The 19584-nt window shown below is 37.6% G+C and overlaps 1 protein-coding gene across 1 annotated transcript in view; it reads right to left on the bottom strand.

The window, feature by feature from the left end:
* LOC149238519 (uncharacterized) overlaps nucleotides 1–18031 on the bottom strand; it is a 52637-nt gene extending 34606 nt beyond the window's left edge. Inside the window, exons 1-2 of the mRNA XM_089369587.1 lie at nucleotides 17228–18031; nucleotides 3352–3433 (exon numbers count right to left, since the gene is read on the bottom strand). Coding sequence (XP_089225713.1) covers nucleotides 3352–3433; nucleotides 17228–18031 — 886 coding nt within the window. The remainder of the gene's footprint in view (nucleotides 1–3351; nucleotides 3434–17227) is intronic.
* Between the last annotated feature and the right edge of the window lie 1553 nt (nucleotides 18032–19584).

Genomic DNA, 19584 nt, shown 5'->3' with positions numbered 1-19584 from the left:
ACTATATCCTCCTATAAAAGCAACAATAGAATTAGAAAGTGAAGTTTGGATAGATGATGATAATGAAGACCTTGATATTCAACCAATATTTGCTACTTCACAAATAGATGAAGAAGATCAAATTTTAAATATGATGAATAATAATGATTCTTCCTCATATTGTAAAAAAGAGAAAATATTTCAAGAACAATGTAATGTTGAATATTTATCATCTCATCAAATGGTTTTACATTCTATGGAAAAAAAATTGTAATTCTTTAATAGAAATCTTTCCACGAAAAACTTTGAATATTAATGATAATTTGTAAGAATCCCAAAATAAAGAATTGATAAAGGTTTTTTAAGAACATTCATTTGCTTATGCATGGGAATACACTGATATGAAAGGAATTGATCCTAATACTTGTATGCATCATATCTATATTGAAGAAACTGCCATACCAGTTCGACAACCCCAAAGGAGGATGAATCCAAATCTAAGGGAAATTGTTAAATAGGAGTTACAAAAACTATTGAATGTGAATTTCATTTACCCAATATCAAATAGTTAGTGGGTCTCACCCTTAGTGATTGTTCCAAATAAAAATGGAAAATGGCAAGTATGCATCGATTATAGGGAATTGAATAAAGCTACCTTAAAAGATCATTTTCTGTTTCCTTTTATAGATCAAGTCCTTGATATATTGGTAGGGAAAAAGTATTTTTCATTCTTGGATGGTTTTAGTGGATATAAAAAAATCCAAGTAGCTCTGAAAGATCAAGACAAAACAACTCTTACCTATCCATGGGGAACTTATGCTTACCGGGTACTTCTTTTTGGATTATGTAATGCACCGGCAACATTCCAAAGGGAAGTTTTAGGCATTTTTCTGATCTAATTCATGATTTTGTGGAAGTTTACATGGATGATTTTACTGTCTATGGTAATTCTTTTGAGGAATCTCTTGAAAATTTAGAAAAAGTTCTAATTAGATGCAAAGAAATAAATCTCCCATTAAGCCATGAAAAATGTTATATGATGTTCACCGAGGGAATTATTTTAGTCCACCACATTTCAGGAGATGGAATTAAAGTGGATGCATCTAAAGTAGAAGTTATTTCTAAATTATCAGTTCCTGCTTGTCAAAGAGATGTTAGAATTTTTCTTGGTTTTACTGGTTATTACAGAAGATTCATAAAAAACTTCACAAAGATAGCCTCTCCACTTTTCAAATTACTTACAAAATACTGTGAATTCATTTGGAATTCTGATTGCCAAAAAGCTTTTGAAACATTGAAAGAAAAGATTTCTGAAGCACCCATCTTAAGAGGACCAAATTGGAGTCTTCCTTTTAATATTTCAATTGATGCTTCAGATACAGCCTTAGGATTTGCATTGGGACAGAAATATTTGACTCCTTATCTCATTAATTACACAAGTAAAAATTTGGCTCCTGCAAAGTTCAATTGTACTGTAACAGAAAAGGAGTTTTTAGCTGGTGTACATGCCATTAATAAGTTTTGACTTTATATCACTAGCTATGAAACTTTTGTTCACACATATCACTATGCAATTAGATATTTAATGAATAAATCAATTACTAATGGCAAAGTTACAAGACATCTATTGTTATTACAAGAATTCAATATTACTAATTTGGATAGGCCTGGGAAGGAAAATACAGTTGTTGATCTTCTATCTAGAATCCAAAATGATAATAAGGACGTTCCTATAAAAAATAATTTTCTTGATGAATATCTTTTTGCAGTATCTATTAAATCTCCTTGGTTTGCAGATATTTCTAACTATTTGGCCACAGGAAAGTTACCTTCATATTTGTCTCCTCGGGAGAAAAGGAAAGTTATTCAAACTAGTGCATCTTATTCATGGATAAATGGAGAATTGTACAAAACAGGTCCTGATTTAATCATTCAAAGATGTTTCAGAGAAGATGAAGTACCAGAAATATTAAAGGCTTGTCACGATGAACCATGTGGAGGAAACTTTGCTGATAAAAGGACTGCCTATAAAATCATTATCTTAGGATATTATTGGCCTTCTCTTTTTAAAGATGCCAAACAATATGCTAAGAGATGTGATAGTTGTCAGAGAATGGGAAAGCTTGTTCCTTCAGATGAAACGCCTCTACAACCTCAGGCACTTATTGAACCTTTTGAAAAATAGGCTCTGGATTTTGTTGGTACAATCAATCCACCATCAAGGGAAAAAAGGTACATTCTTGTTTGTACATATTATGTCACAAAAGGGTAGAAGCTAAAGCACTTCCTTTTGCTGCTAAAAATGTTGTAGTTTCATTTCTTTTTTAGGATAGTTTCACTCGTTTTCGTGTCTTAAGGCAAACTGTGACAGATCAAGGTACTCACTTTACATCCAAGTTGGTGCAAAAGATAATGGAGGAATAAAAAATCAAACATCGGAAATACACTCCATATCATCCACAAGCAAATGGACAAGTTGAAGATACTAATAAAGTACTTGAAGCAATTCTTACCAAAACTGTACATCTGCATAGAAGGGATTGGGCAGAAAATCTTCCAGAAGATTTATGGGCATATCATACCACACGGAGAAACACAATAGGGCATACTCCTTATGAACTTGTTTATAGGAAGAAATTCTTGTTTCCTATTGAGTTCCAAGTAAAGACCTTCAAAACAACAGTAAAATTGGTCTTGATCTATCAAAAGCCCAAAAATAAAGAATGGAGCAATTGAATGAACTTGATGAGATACAACAAGATGTTATTCACAAAACCAGCATATTTCAATAGCAAAGATCCAGATGGCAAGATAATTTTATCAAAGATAGGAAATTCCAGCCGTGTGATTAGGCGTTACTTTTTTATTCTAAATTTAAAGATTTTCATGGAAAATTTCAAACTCATTGGCTTGGTCCTTATGATCCTTATCAGATTGAAATTGTCTTTGATAATGGATCAGTCAGAATTAAAACCATTGATGAAGAAAAAGTAACTTTCCTTGTAAATGGTCATAGATTATGAATATATCATAAACCATTGACAAAGGAAGAGTTCATAAGAAATTTGCAAGATAATCTTGATTTGAAATTGGTCAGGGAATATTCTTCTTCCTCTCCAACTTAGCCTTCTAATTTCGTTTTCAAGAAAAAAAAAAATAATAAATAATAATAATAATTTTATAAACATGAAAACCAACATTGTTGGCATATTTATATAGAAAATCTAAGTTGAAAACCAAGAATTCTTGGCAGCCTAGATTTTCTTTTAATTTCCATATTCTTGTCCTATTTATTTTATTCCTCTTTTGCAAAAATAATACAGCTACAGAATTGTCAATAATCTGCAACTCTCATGAAATTTTGCAACTGACTTGATAGATTACAGCCAACTAAATGAAGATCATGGCCAAAGTAGCCTGAATGAAAATCACAGCCTAAAGCAACCTGAGAAACCTACAAAAATAGTAAATTAGTAAGGAAAAATGAAATGTATGTAAATATTAGTTAAATAATAAAGGAAAAACATTGAGTTATGAAATAAATAGATGATAATTTGTAAATGACCGTTGCCACCACAATTTCACATAATCATTATCCTTGTGAGGAAATGACATTGGTTCTTATGATCCAATCTACAATTTCTAATGATCATATTTTGTTACAAGCTTTAAATGAGTTATTAAACCTTTCCATCGTTCGAATTTACTCCACTTTCTATGTATATCATCCCATTTCTCCTGTACACTATCCCATTTCCTTCACATTATATCCCACTTCCTTTGACTCTGTTCCATCCTTCCTTGTCGAAAATATCTCAATTGCTACCCAAATCTCGTCCTTACTAACTCCATAGTTTTTTCAAAAAGGGAAATTGAGGACTAAAACTTCTTCAGCATGGGAGTTATTGTGCGTTCTAAGCCGAATGAAACCAAGTTTCTTGAAGCCTATCCATAGATGAAACAACAATTGCAGCAGGCACGATGGTTACAGTACTTTCAGAAGTTCGATGGGCATGAGAAGGAGGTCCTAAATCATTTTCTCCAGCCTATGATGGGATATAATCATAAATTGGAGATATTAGGTTAGTATTGATATAGTCGTTTGTGGAAGAAGCTACAGGATTATAAAGAATTGGGGAAAGTTGGTTTAAAAACCAAAAAATAAAATAAAATAAAAAGACTGGGAAATCCTCCTTAAAAACCCAAGTATGGACATCTCCATTTTTAATAAAGGAATTCCAGTAACAACTTTAAAAATTAAATGGAGAAATTTGTTAATCATTCAAAAGTTTATAACTTGTGAGGGTAGGTTTGGAAATATGTTATTTTATCATGCTCTGTTGATGACGCATTTTATTGATGGAAACAAAATCAATTTTCCATATTTCCTACTCTATAGTTTAAGAAAAATGGTCGTTAACATCCAAGCGAAAATATAGTCTATTGACAGCGCTTCGTATCTTCATGGGTTAGTAAAAAATTTAATTGAATCCCATTTGAGGAGTAAAGGGGATAATTGGGAGGATTTTCTGGTTCGAAATCATTTTAAAGAATCTGAGCGAGGTGAACCCAATTCCGAAATAAAAAGAATCCAATGGAAATTTCCCTCAAACCTTAAGCTTCAAAATGAAGATTTACCTGCGCAATTATTACCACAAGATGAGCATACACAAAAAGGTTTTGATGCTGAAACCCCTCTTTCAAATGTTTGAAAGAGTCTTAGAAAGAAGAAACCCGTCAGTACAAATGAAGGCCCATCAAAAGAAGGAATAGAGAAAGACAAAATTAGCAAGAAAAAGCGTGCTCTCACTGCTGAAAAACCATCAAGAAGAAGTGCACGACTTATGAAATCAGCCATTAAATAGTCTCCAAGTTTTGTTGATTTAGAAGAAGAAGAAGCAAAGAGAATACCATCACCAATTGCAAGTCCAGCAAGAAAGATCCCAGAAATCGACTCTGTTCAAGAGGAAATCTATGATTATATGGAATCTCTTGAACAAAAAGCCCAAGGATAAGTTGTTGATTTATCCTCAAATCAAGAAGAAATTATAAATGAAGAAGTTCATTTCAACCCTCTAGAAGAATCTAGAATTGAAAATGCTCTTAACTAGGAAATTTATGAACTAGAAGTGTTAAACAAGTATCTGAAGCAAGAACGTGAAGCAATGAAGGTGAAAAATGATATTCAAAGGACTCAAAATGATAATATTATCCTACATCTTTTCCACTGGTACAAGAAAAACAAGAAGTTAAAGGTTAAAAATAAACTTCTCAAGAGTAAAATCAGGAGTTTGCAGTGCAGGATTTTAATGAAGAAACCAAGGATGGCAACCAGAACCAAAAAAACAAAGAATACTAATTTAGATGTTCTTTCTCAAGCCTTGGAGGTAGCTCGGTGACAGAATGGGTCACAAAATTTTGATTTTTTGTGCATGAGGACATACAATATCTTCTGTGTGGGGGAATGTTGAAGACCAAAATTGTTCCTTTTTTACACCTTCCTTAAACTCCTTTCACTCCATTCTCTTCCTTTTTTACCATAATAACTCCAATTAAGTGTCAGCTTGCAAGGTTATTGGAAAAAACAAGTATTTAATCATCTTTTATCAATAGTTTCATTGTTTCCTTATTATTTGATTTAATATTTGCATAAGCTACTGAATTGCATCAATTTTGCAGTTAATGATCGATTTTGCAGCTTACTTGAAGAATCTGTAGGTTCTGCAACATCAGTTAAGGGAAGAAAAGTACGTACATGTAGCTCACAACTATCATAATGATATCCATATATCCCCATGATCCATCAAGATGATAGGGATGTCATATGAGCAAGTCAATGTGGAAGTCAACCCAGCGGATAAGGAGCCAAAGACGAATCAGGCAAGCGAGTGTAGGTTTTAACCCTATACAGAAATTACCTACATTTGAATTATAAAAAACAGAAAATAAACAATGTGAGATCATAACACATAAAACACATATACATAGAGATTTTCCCCTGGATCCCAAAACCGGGACTACCAGCTTGATTTTTCATTATGTTCCTTTCAATGTTACAATTCATATTTATACATGTTGAAGCATCCAATACCATGGACCGAAAACCATCACATCCAATACCATGGACTAAAAACCATCGCGTCCAAAAAACATGTGTGAAAATCATGCACAAAACCATACGTGGGTCCACCCAACCTAACATAGGGTCCAAAACCAAAATTTTCCGGGGCGCTACCCCGGACCCCATAAAGTGGGGTTACGGGTGCCCTTCAAACCCCCTGTTAACTACGTGGAAAGAATATAACACAACCCAACATTCTCCCACTTGTTGTTTTCTTTCCACAGGGGGCCACAAGAGAGCTTAGTCATTTTTCCAGCCCTGAAATGCCCATTGTCTCTCTACACCAAGAGAACTTCTCAAAGCTCACAGATTTTGTCAATGCATCTGCAATATTCTTCAAAGTGTCCACCTTTACCAGCAACACCTTTTTGTATTCAATCATATCCCTCACAAAGTGATATTGAACATCAATGTGCTTTGTCTTTGAATGATATGCAGGGTTCTTTGCCAAGAAAATTGCACTTTGGCTGTCACAGTCTATCCTTATAGCTCCCTGTACTAACCCCATACTTGAACACAATCTCTGCAACCAAACTGCTTCCTTGCTTGCATGAGTGGCTGCCATGTATTCTACCTCTGTAGTTGATAGTGCCACTACAGATTGTTTCTTACTCATCCAACTGACTGCACCTCCAAATAGGTTAAACACATACCCACTTGTAGATCTTCTCTGATCCAGATCTCCACCCCAATTTGCATCAACAAAGCCACAAATATGCAACACTCTGTCCAATCCCGGTCTTCCTTGGTAGCACAAACCATAATCACTAGTGCCACGCAAATACCTGAAAACCCGCTTCACTGTTGTCCAATGCTCCTTTCCTGGTTTTGACATAAACCTACTGAATACTCCCACTGCATGTGCAATGTCTAGTCTAGTATAGACCATTGCATACATCAGGCTACCAACTGCACTTGCATATGGAACATAGGACATATCCTCTTCCTCTTCTTGTGTCTTGGGACATTGTTCAGCAGATAACCTCACACCTACAAGAATAAGAACCTTCACCGGTTTACTATCTTGCATATTAAACCTCTGCAGTATTGTCTCGACATACTTCCTCTGGTTTAACCAGAGATTCCTCTTTGCCCGATCTCTTTTAATTTCCATGCCCAAAATACAGTTTGCAGCACCAAGATCTTTCATGTCGAATTTGGAGGACAAATGGGTCTTCAAATCCTGGATAATTTCTTTGTCATTTCCAACCAACAACATATCATCCACATACAAGACCAAATAAATAACACGGTCACCAATTAATTTAAAATACACACAGTGATCTACTTTCTTCTAGTGAAGCCAAGTCCCCGTATAAACGTATCAAATTTCTGATACCACATCCTTGGTGACTATTTTAACCCATACAGAGACTTCTTTAACTTGCATACCAGTTCTTTCTTACCTTTTGCTGCAAAGCCTTCAGATTGGTTCATGTAGATTTCCTCTTCTAGATCCCCGTGAAGAAATGATGTCTTCACATCCATCTGTCCTACCTCAAAATCAAAAACAACGGCAACAGATAAAAGTAATCTAATGGAAGTTACCTTGGCAACAGAAGAAAAAATATCACCAAAATCAATTCCCGACACCTAGGAATAAACTTTTGCTACCAACCGAGCTTTGTATTTCTCCACTTTTCCTTCTACATTTGTCTTCTTTTTGAACACCCATTTGCTGCCAATGGGTTTCCTTCCAGCCGACAACTCCACCAGATCCCAAGCCTCATTTTTGTGCAAAGATGCCATTTCATCAACCATGGCCTCTTTCCAGAGTTTTCCATCCGATGAATCTATTGCTTCCTTCACAGTCCTGGGATCATCATCAGTAATAGATAAAGCAAAATTTGAACAGAAAGTAGATGGACTATACCTTTCAAGCTGCCTTCTTTCTCAAAATGATCTTCTCACAACCAGAGTTTGTGGCTCTTCATCTTCTGATTCCTCCTCTGCTGTAGAGTCTGATTCTTCCTCCTTTAGCTCAAACTCTATCTTCTTAGGTTCCTTTCGTTGGACTTCATGTTTAATAACATCTTTCACCTCTCTGAACACCACATCTCATCTGTACACAACCTTCCGTGTGACTAGATTCCAAAGCTTATAACCCTTTAAACCATCCTTATACCCAATAAAGATGCACTTTTCAGATTTACTATCCAACTTGGTTCATTTCTCCTTGGAACATGTACATATGCATCACATCCAAATACCCTCAAATGTGAAAGAGAGGGTTTCTTACCAGTCCATACCTCTTGTGGAGTCTTATCCTCCAATGCTGATGAAGGTGACCCGTTGACCAGGTAACATGTAGTATCCACTGCCTCTGCCCAGAATTTTTGTCCTAACCCGGCACCACTGAGCATGCTTCTTACCCTTTCCATCAACATCTTATTCATTCTTTCTGCAACTCCATTTTGCTGAGGTGTATATGGAATAGTTTTCTGTCGTAATATACCACACTTCTTACAGAATTATTCAAATTCCTTGCTGCAAAATTCTCCACCATTATCTGTCCTCAACACTGTTATCTTCTTCTCTGTTTGATTTTCCATGAGATCCTTAAATTCTTTAAACCTATCAAAGACTTCAGATTTATTCTTAAGGAAATATATCCATGTATTCCTTGAGAAGTCATCTATAAATGATACATAGTACATAGACTTACCCAGTGATGGAACCATCACAGGTCCAAACACATCACTGTGCACAAGCTCTAATATATATTTCGCCCTCTTACTACCAGAGGGGAAACTCACCCGATTATGTTTCCCATATACACAATTTTCGCAAAAATCAAAATCCAGAGAGATATTACTCATACCTTCTACCATACCTTTACCATGAAGTATTAGAAGGTCCTTCTCTCTAATATGTCCAAGCCTTTGATGCCACAGCATGGTCTTCTCTCCAGATACCACTAGATTTTCTACTCCACTTTCAGGAACTAGAGAACGATTACACCCATCAATAACAGTGCTACCTTGCAGCTTGTACAGAGTTCCAATCCGAACTCCCCACATCAATACCAGTGCTTCCTGAACCATCTTGCAGGTATCCTTCTCGAACATTGTTTTTACACCTGCATCATCCAGCTTGCTAACAGAAATCAGATTTCTGGCTAATGTAGGAATATGTAGAACACCTGGAAGCATTCTAACCCTTCCACCTTGCAATTTCAACTTTAGTTTTCTGCGACCAATGATTCTAGCCTTCTTGTCATCCCCCAAGAAGACATCACCACCATCATATTTCTCATGCTCACAGAACCACTCTCTATGGGGAGTGAAGTGAAAGGATGCACCTGAGTCAATCAACCATGCCTCGTGATCTACATGTGTACTTGAAAACGCCAAGTACACATCCCCACCTTCATCTGAGGTGGTTTTCACCTCTGCAGAAGGAGCCTCATCAGATCCCTTTCCTTTGTCAAGAGCTTTAGATTTACATTTCCTTTTGTAGTGCCCTTCCTTTCCACATTTCCAGCACACCACCTTTACAGGTTTTCCTAGAGATTTAGATCTCCCTTTAGATTTAGATCTCCCACTCGATGATTTATTTTTGTTTCTGTTCTGGGTCCGCCCTCGCACAAACAAGGCATCACGATTTTGGCTCTCCATATTTTTATGTCTCATCTCCTCCGTCAGCAAGGATGAGACTATTTCATCAAAATGCAAGGCAGTTGCGTTGCTACCTATTGTAATAACTAGACTATCCCACGAATCTGGTAGAGAACACAACAAACTGATGCACTTATCTTCATCTGAAATTTTAATATCAACAGATGCTAACTGACTTACCACAATATTAAATGCATTCAGATGCTCTATCACTGAGTCTCCATCTTTCATCCTTAGGTTATACAGCTTTTTCCGCAGGAACAGTTTATTCACCAGAGACTTATATTGGTACAAAGTCCCTAACTTGTCCCACAAAGCCTTCATTCTAGCTTCCCCTGATACATTCAGCAATACTGAATCTGAGACACATAATCGTATTGTGCTCTTTGCCTTCCGATCCAACTTCTTCCATTCTTCATCGGACACTCCTGTTGGTTTAGTACCCAGATCTACCGCGATCCACTGATTTTTATCCACCAATAGATCCTCCATCTTGAGTTTCCACAACTCAAAACTCTGACCATTAAATTTCTCAATCTCTATCTTTCCACTACTCGCCATCTTCTTTCACCACCAAAATTGATCTCGCAGATCTCCCACTGAACAAGGTCTACCACAGGCCCGAGCAAAATCCCTCAGCAATAAAGGCATCCCCTTGAAGCCAAAATAGCTCTGATACCAAATGTAGGTTTTAACCCTGTATAGAAATTACCTGCATACGAATTCCAAAACACAGAAAATAAACAATGTGAGATCATAACACATAAAACACATATACACAGAGATTTTCCCCTAGATCCCAAAACCGGACTACCAGCTTGATTTTTCATTATGTTCCTTTCAATGTTACAATACATATTTATACATTCCGAAGCATCCAATACCATGGACCGAAAACCATCACGTCCAATACCATGGACCGAAAACCATCGCGTCCAATAACATGGACCGAAAACCATCGCGTCCAAAAAACATGTGCGAAAATCATGCACAAAACCATAGGTGGGTCTGCCCAACCTAACATAGGGTCCAAAACCAAAATTTTCCGGGGTGCTGCCCTGGACCCCATAAAGTGGGGTTACGGGTGCCCTTCAAACCCCTTGTTAACTACGTGGAAAGAATATAACACAACCCAACAGCGAGGAGATCGATGATAAGGATGAAGCTGATATTTTTCCTCATGATTTGCTTCTTCGATAGAAAATCATGAAGAATCGCTATTTCATGTTATCTTATGTTATTTTTAGAGCTTCTGTCAAGTAGGATAGGCTTAGAAATCTCCAAACAATTTAATGAAGGAGGTTATAAAACCTGCCTCTCAACACGACGATGACAAACTAGTTATTGTTTAAAATAATCTTTACAATTATTAAAGCGAGCTCATTATTCCACTATGTTGTAAGTTCTAAATGCGTGGTTAATCTTTGATGATCTCTGCATACCTACAATTACGAGAGGGCCCCCTGGGAGATTTAAGGTTTCATTCTTATTTAAGTTTTATGTTTCATAGGATTAAGTTATCACATTGATTATAATCTTGATTTCTAGAGAAGCATTTGTGACAGTCAAGATAGAATTTGCTATAGATTTTAGAATACAATTTGTTGTATAGAGTTCCTTTCATAAATCTAATCTCATTGTGTGAATGGCGAAGAAAATAATCAAAAGGATTTATTATGCACATGTAAATTTTTGATAGATTGATTTGATTTGTAATTTGTAATTTATTCAAGGTTTTATTTATGTTAGTGTGAAGAAGATTTTGATTTTGTTGGTTTGATATTTATTTATGCACTTAAAGATTAGCTTCATTTCTGTCAAGTGTGAAGAAGATTTAGATTTTATTTTCATTATTCAAATTAGTTTCATTTATGTCAGTGTGATACTTTCTTTTCCTGCAAGAGTGATAATATTTTTACTTTGAGTGATAAAACATGTGCATGAAAACATCCTAATTCAATTTGAAAATTACTCACATAATAAAGAATCCTAGCACAAATGGCACACATACACTTCATCAGTTTACAAGCCCTGGTCGATAATTTATGAAGTAATTTAACATCAATTAAATTACCAAACAATAGTTATCAAACTCGACTCGCAGATTGTATCACTACAATTGACTAATATCTATTCGGTTAGAAGTCCAACTATATTTCGCATGTTCATGAGGGTTTTCCTTCTAGAAATATATTTTGATTTCATTGTTGGGTTGTGTTATATTCTTTCCATGACTAGCCCACGTAGTTAACTAGGGGGTTAGAGGGGGGTCGAAGCCCCCCCTTCGTTGCGCTGATTGTGTAGCGGGGGGGTCACTGGGGGTTTGAGGGGTGCAGGTAACCCCACTCTACGGGGTCCGGGTGCAGTGCCCCGGAAAAAAAAAAAATTGGACCCTATATTAGGTTGGGCAGACCTACCTATGGTTTTGTGCATGTTTTTCGCACATGGTTTTGGACGCGATGGTTTTCGGTCCATGGTTTTGGACACAAAGGTTTTCGGTCCATGGTATTGGATGCTTCAGCATGTATAAATTTGTATAGTAACATTGAAAGGAACATAATGAAAAATCAAGCTAGTAGTCCTAGTTTTGGGATCCAGCGGAAAATCTATGTGTATATGTGTTTTATGTGTTATGCTCTCGCATTGTTTATTTTCTATGTTTTAGAATTCGTATGCAAGTAATTTCTATAAAGGGTTAAAACCTACATTTGGTATCAGAGCTATTTTGGCTTCAATGGTATGCTTTTGTTTCTAAGGGGTTTCGCTCGGGCCTGTGGTGGACCCTGTTCAGTGGGAGATCTGTGGGATCGATTCTGGTGGTGAAAAAATATGGCGAGCGGTGGAAAGATAGAGATTGAGAAATTTAACGGTCATAGTTTTGAGTTATGGAAACTTAAGATGGAGGATCTGTTGGTGGGTAAAGATCAGCGGGTCACGGTAGATCCAGGTACTAAACCAACGGGAGTGTCCGATGAAGAATGGAAGAAGTTGGATCGGAAGGCTAAGAGCACAATACGATTGTGTGTCTCAAATTCAGTATTGCTAAATGTATCAGGGGAAGCTACGGCAAAGACTTTATGGGACAAGTTAGGGACTTTGTACCAATCTAAGTCTCTGGTGAATAAACTGTTCCTAAGAAAAAAGTTGTATAACCTGAGGATGAAAGATGGAGACTCGGTGACAAAGCATCTGAATTCATTTAATACTGTGGTAAGTTAGTTATTATCTATTGATATTAAAATTTTAGATGAAGATAAGTGCATCAGTTTGTTGTGTTCTCTACCAGATTCATGGGATAGTCTGGTTATTGCAATAGGTAGCAATGCAACTGCCTTACAATTTGATGAAATAGTCACATCCTTGCTGACAAAGGAGATGAAACGGAAAAATATGGAGAGCCAGAATGGTGATTCCTTGTCTGTACAAGGATGGTCCCAGAACAGAAACAAAAATAAGTCATCGAGTGGGAGATCTAAATCTCCAAGAAAACCTATAAAGGTGGTGTGCTGGAGATGTGGAAAGGAAGGGCACTACAAAAGGGACTGTAAATCTAAAGCTCCTGATAAATGAAAGGGATCTAATGATGCTCCTTCTATAGAGGCGAAAACCACCTCAGATGAAGGTGGGGATGTGTACTTGGCTTCTTCAAGTACACATTTATATCATGAGGCATGGTTGATTGACTCAGGTGCATCCTTTCACTTCACTCCCCATAGAGAGTGGTTCTGCGAGTATGAGAAATACAATGGTGGTGATTTCTTCTTAGGGGATGATAGGAAGGCTAGAATTGTTTGTCATGGAAAATTAAAGTTGAAGTTGCAAGGTGGAAGGGTTAGAACACTTCCGAGTGTTCTGCATATTCCTGCATTTGCCAGAAATCTGATTTCTGTAAGCAAGCTAGATGATGCAGGTGTAAAAACAGTGTTCGAGAAGGATACCTGCAAGATGGTTCGGGGAGCACTGGTATTGACGCAAGGATTTCAGATTGGAACTCTATACAAGCTGCAAGGTAGCACTGTTGTTGATGGGTGCAACAGCTTTGTGGTTCCTGAAAGTGGAGCAGAAAACCTAGTGGTCTTTGGAGCAAAGACCATGTTGTGGCATCAAAGGCTTGGACATATAACAGAGAAGGGCCTTCGAATACTTCATGGTAAAGGTATGGTAGAAGGTATGAGTAATAGCTCTCTGGATTTTGACTTTTGTGAAAATTGTGTATATGGGAAGCAGAATCAGGTGAGTTTCACCTCTGGTGGTAAGAGGGAAAAACAGATATTAGAACTTGTGCACGGTGATGTGTTTGGACCTGTGAAGGTTCCATCACTGGGTAAGTCTGTGTATTATGTATCATTTATAGATGACTTCTCAAGGAATACATGGATATATTTCCTTAAGAATAAATCTGAAGTCTTTAACAAGTTTAGAGAATTTAAGGCTCTGGTGGAAAACTAGACAGAGAAGAAGATAAAGGTGTTGAGGACAGATAACGATGGAGAGTTTTGCAGTAAGAAATTTGAAGAATTTTGTAAGAAGTGTGGTATAGCACGACAGAAGATTACTCCGTAAACACCTGAAAAAAATGGATTTGCAGAAAGAATGAACAAGATGTTGATGGAAAGGGCAAGAAGCATGCTCAGTGGTGTCGGGTTAGGACAGGAATTCTGGGCAGAGGCGGTGGAGACAGCATGTTACTTGGTCAACAGATCACCTTCATCAGCGTTGGAGGATAAGACTCCACAAGAGGTATGGACTGGTAAGAAACCCTCTCTTTCACATCTGAGCATATTTGGATGTGATGCATATGTACATGTTCCAAAGGAGAAACGAACCAAGTTGGATAGTAAATCTGAAAAGTGCATCTTTATTGGGTATAAGGATGGTTTAAAGGGTTATAAGCTTTGGAACCTAGTAACAAGGAAGGTTGTGTACAACCGAGATGTGGTGTTCAGAGAAGTAAAATATGTTATTAAACATGAATTCCAACCAAAGGAACCTGAGAAGATAAAGTTTGAGCTTAAGGAGGGAGATTCAGATTTTACAGCAAAGGAGGAATCAGAAGATGAAGAGCCACAAACCCTGGGTGTGAGAAGATCAGTTCGAGAAAGAAGACAGCCATAAAGGTATAGTCCATCTACTTTTTGTTCAAACTTTGCTTTATCTATTACTAATGATGATCCCAGAACTGTGAAAGAAGTAGTAGATTCAGAGGATGGAAAACTCTGGAAAGAGGCCATGGTTGATGAAATGGCATCTTTGCACAAAAATGAGGCATGGAATCTGGTGGAGTTGTCAGCTGGAAGGAAACCCATTGGCATAAAATGGGTGTTCAAGAAGAAGACAAATGCAAAAGGAAAGGTGGATAAATACAAAGCTCGGTTGGTAGCAAAAGGTTATTCCTAGGTGTCGGGAATTGATTTTGGTGATATTTTTTCTCCTTTTTCCAAGGTAACTTCTATTAGATTACTTTTATCTGTTGCTATTGCCTTTGATTTTGAGGTAGAATAGATGGATGTGAAGATAACATTTCTTCACGAGGATCTGGAAGAGGAAATATACATGAAGCAACCTGAAGGATTTGCGGTGAAGGGTAAGAAAGAACTGGTATGCAAGTTAAAGAAGTCTTTGTATGGGTTAAAACAGTCACCAAGGATGTCGTATCATAAATTTGACACATTTCTACGAGGACTTGGCTTCACCAGAAGCAAAGCAGATCACTATGTGTATTTTAAATTAGTTAGTGACTGTGTTATTTATCTGGTCTTGTATGTGGATGATATGTTGCTGGTTGGAAATGACAAAGAAATATTTAGGATTTGAAAACCCATTTGTCCTCCAAATTTGACATGAAAGATCTTGGTGCTACAAACTATATTTTAGGCATGGAAATTAAAAGAGATCGGACAAAGAGGAAGCTCTGGTTAAACTAGAGGAAGTATGTCTGTTAAACACACACGGACAGCAAGAGAGAATATGAAAGATAAAACATGCAGTACAATTTTTATTAACAACTGATATACATTTATAGTACATTGTTGTGACCATTGGGTTTCACATCCCAAGGTCTCTTGGACTACTTAGTCTATTCATCTTCCACACTAACCCATTTAGGATTAGGTGTCCAACATTCCCCCCCTTAATCCTAAGGGTTATGTATGAGTCCAAGAAGAGAGCTGAAATACAAAATGTGCAAATATGCATGGCAGCACTAGGCTGAATGTGCTCTATGAAATGTTGGTATAAAGGGCAGTGGTTTAAGGATGACCACCAACACTGGAACGCTTAGTGCAGTTCCCAGAAGTCTTCCAAAACTGGCAAGAAACTGAAGTTTTCTGCTAGAGGAAGTGATCCTATTGTTTTAAAGAGGGAAACCTTCAACCATAAAAGGGAGGTCTCAACCTGTGATGGTTTAAGGATGACCAAAAACTCTGGAATGCTTAATGAAATTCTGGAACTCTTCCAAAACTGGCAAGAATCCGGAGTCTTCTGCTAGAGGAAGTGTCCCCAATTGTGTTCCTGGAATTCTTCCAAAACTGGCAAGAAGCTGAAGTCTTCTGCTAGAGGAAGTGTCCCAGATTGCTAACTGAAGGCATGTTCACAGGCATCTTTGTCTCTGGCTACAACTCTGAAACTGGTGCGGCAGGTTGTGGCTTAGGCTCACTTGATGTGGCTTTGAAGCTTGTAGATGACCATCATTTCCCCCCCTGTCAGATACAAGGTGAGATGATGGAGAAAACTCAACTGCAAGACTGTTCAATACTCTGGAACAAGTTCTGACATGTGTTTGGAATATCTTCTTGGCTGTTGATGCCCATTGCCAAGAAGCGATCCATCCAAGATGAATCTTTGTTATTGTAGGACGTTTGTTTCTGAAGCATCTGTGTGAAGAATGGTTGGTTTTATGACAGTGCGTACATGGATGAAGATCAAAACAATGATCTTTCAAATGGCCAACTCGTTCACAGTGTTGGCATTTTACAATTTGTTGTTGTTGTTGTTGCTGCTGCTATGGAAGAGGGGCAAAATCTGGAACAGCTGAAGTTGAACTGTCATGAGGAGCAAGTGAACTGTCATGAATTAATCCAGCACTCTGAAAGTGAATGGGCTTTGAGTAGTCTGGAATATGAAAGGACAAGTCCTTGTCATATCCAAGACCAGTTCTGTGCTTGTTGTGGACAAGCTGTTCCCAAGGTCTGATGATGGGCTTGGGGAGTGCAAATTGAGTTTCTGCATCTGCATGTACAGCTGCTACATTATTGGGTACTAAATCTGAATCAACTGTAACATTATTGACTTGCTTCTGATGGGTTGCAGTCTCAGTGTTCTGAACAGAAACATGTTCAGAATGACTCCTCTGTTTTAATTCTCCTTGTTGTAGCTGAGATTCAAGCTGCAAAAATTCGATCTTTTCCTGTGCATTTTGTAGACATGTCTGAATTTCAGAGAGAGAGCCTTTGCTTATTTGTAATGTGTCATCAACAGTAGATTGTATAAGAGTTTTCATGAACTCTAATACTTTAGTAATTGTAGTCATTTTTTCATATCCTCCCAATAATAATATGTTTTGGTTAGGCTCTTCTTCAATTTCCTCCTTAGGTTTGTCAGGGTATTGACATAACACTCTTAAAACAGAATCTGCGGATTTCTTAGATTTTGAAGAAATGTTACTATTTTTCTTATCATTTCCCGGATTTTCTTTTGAAACAGTAGACTCAGCCTGTATTCGCCTAAAGAGAGCAAAAATGTCACCTTCAACAGATGAGTTAGATGATTTATTCATATCTGGATTGGATCCATCATTAAGAGATGGCATTGGAGATCTCCTCGCATATGTAGATGATGATCTCAGAGAAAGGCGATGATCTCTTTTACTGTGGTTTACATTATCAGTTTCTCCAGTAACATTCTCTAAATCAAAATTATTTTGCACCTTTTCAGCATTGTTCTCCTGCTTTCTGTTCCGAATACACCCTCCTTCCTTTTTAACTGCAGAAATTGGAATTGGGGACTGTCTATTGAAATTAGAGGGCATTCTCCTTGGGAAGGAACTGTTACTTAATGCCATGTGTTCCACATGTGATGAGGAAAAATCAGTTGCTCTCCTCCTGTTTCCTGATGAATGAGATGCTCCAAAAGAAAACATTCGACTCCCATCTGCAAGCTCTTTAATAGTGGTGATGTCCCGCTCTCTTTTGCACATGGCTCTCACTCCACTTAAACCTATTGGAAAACCCCTTCGAAGACCATCGTTAGCTTGACCTGGGCCCAATCTTGGGTGACCACTGCGATAACATGGTATGAAAATTGACAGTGTTGTCATCTTCAGTACAAAACGAGGATGAATCTGCAATCCTCAGTGATAACCAAAAACGAACATGCGGGCAACGCCTTTGAAATTAAATAATGAACATAATCTGTAGTCACATTAATGAAACAATTGATTGCAGTCGAGCGGATTCCAAGTCATTGAGCAGATTAATGAAAAGGTTGATTATCGCTGAGTGGATGCCAAGCGCAGAATTTTTGGCAGAATGGCGTTGATATGGTAATTGAGTTGGGACAAGCTGCAAACAGTTCAATGGAGAAGAGCGGTGGCAATCATTAATGTCAGAAAATTGGCAGATCTCAAGTGTGCAGGAGCGTTAGGTTTCCTTGGGAAGATAAAATGCCCAAGCCAGAATAGGAATTCTGAGATTTCATTCTGAATCAAAACCAGCGTTACATATTAGAACTGCATGAGATGTCAGGCCAGCGTTTTCAATGAGATGTCAGCTGGGACAGCGGAGAGCGTTATATACCAGCGTAGCATTGTATATTCAGGTGCAGATTGAGATGTGGGGGCCTTCATCGTTTCTTTAAACTTCGAAATAATATGTTGGATCTCGTCATTCAAATTTAAAGCCTAAAAAGCATGGTTTCATTATCGCCGGCTCTCTCCACCATCCTCTATATAGTAGATTTTGATTGCTGGCATACCTGTCCATGTGGAAGAGGAAGAGTCGCCTCGAGCTGCTCCAGAAGATGCCCTTGTCAGGAACCGCATTATGAAGCCCTCACATGCCCGGTCGTCTGATATAGCGCTGTCCAGAAATTCTTGTCTCCACTCCAGTCTTGGTCTAGATGTCTACAGTAAACAAGAATTTGTCAAACATGTCCCATACATACGGCTGTAGGTATTTTCTGTACTTCTGATTTTTCAAGTAGTGTTTTACAACAGTTTAATAATGCCTAAAGGTTGGTGTTCCAACCACAGTATATAACAACCAGCAATTTATAATGATGAACAACTCAAACAGATCACTTTAATGTGTAAACTTCAATCAGCACGGTGACAAACATCTCCATCACAGATAACTCCAGCGGGTTTGTTGTTCTCATCAATCGCAGCATCTGCGTTTTTTTATGTCCTTTTTTTACTAGCAGTATCTGCCTTTTCATGCGTTTCGATTTTGTTCTCCAAGCATCACCTCAAATGGTGGATACAGACAACCATCTGATTTCAAATCTATCGACCCAGGCTAGAGAAATCATTCACGAGTGTATATTCTCTTGAATGTCAATTGAATTCCCATTATAGAAACCAAAGCATCGTCTCTGAAGACAACAATTTATTTATTGTAGCTGCAGATGAACCTCAATTAACAAAGTTCAATGATGAATAAAGTGATAGGAAGGCATTCTCAAACACATTTAATGAGTAAACCTGGTAGAGCAATATATTAGCAAAGTATAGCAGCGTTCAACATACTTCAGACTTTGATAGCAGCGTTCAAGAAATTATTTAAGAACAACCTCATTCCTCGTTCCTGCGTGGAGGCATTAGATACGAATCCCAAACCGGTGACTAGAATCCCTGAGCAGCGTACAAATTTA

The sequence above is a fragment of the Pinus tabuliformis genome, chromosome 8 (genome assembly GCF_031772625.1).
Source record: "Pinus tabuliformis cultivar Carrire ecotype Pingquan chromosome 8, CPIR1, whole genome shotgun sequence".
Taxonomy (NCBI): Eukaryota; Viridiplantae; Streptophyta; class Pinopsida; order Pinales; family Pinaceae; genus Pinus; species Pinus tabuliformis.
Note: the sequence above shows the minus strand (reverse complement) of the source record. Positions and strands in the feature narration are given on the sequence as shown.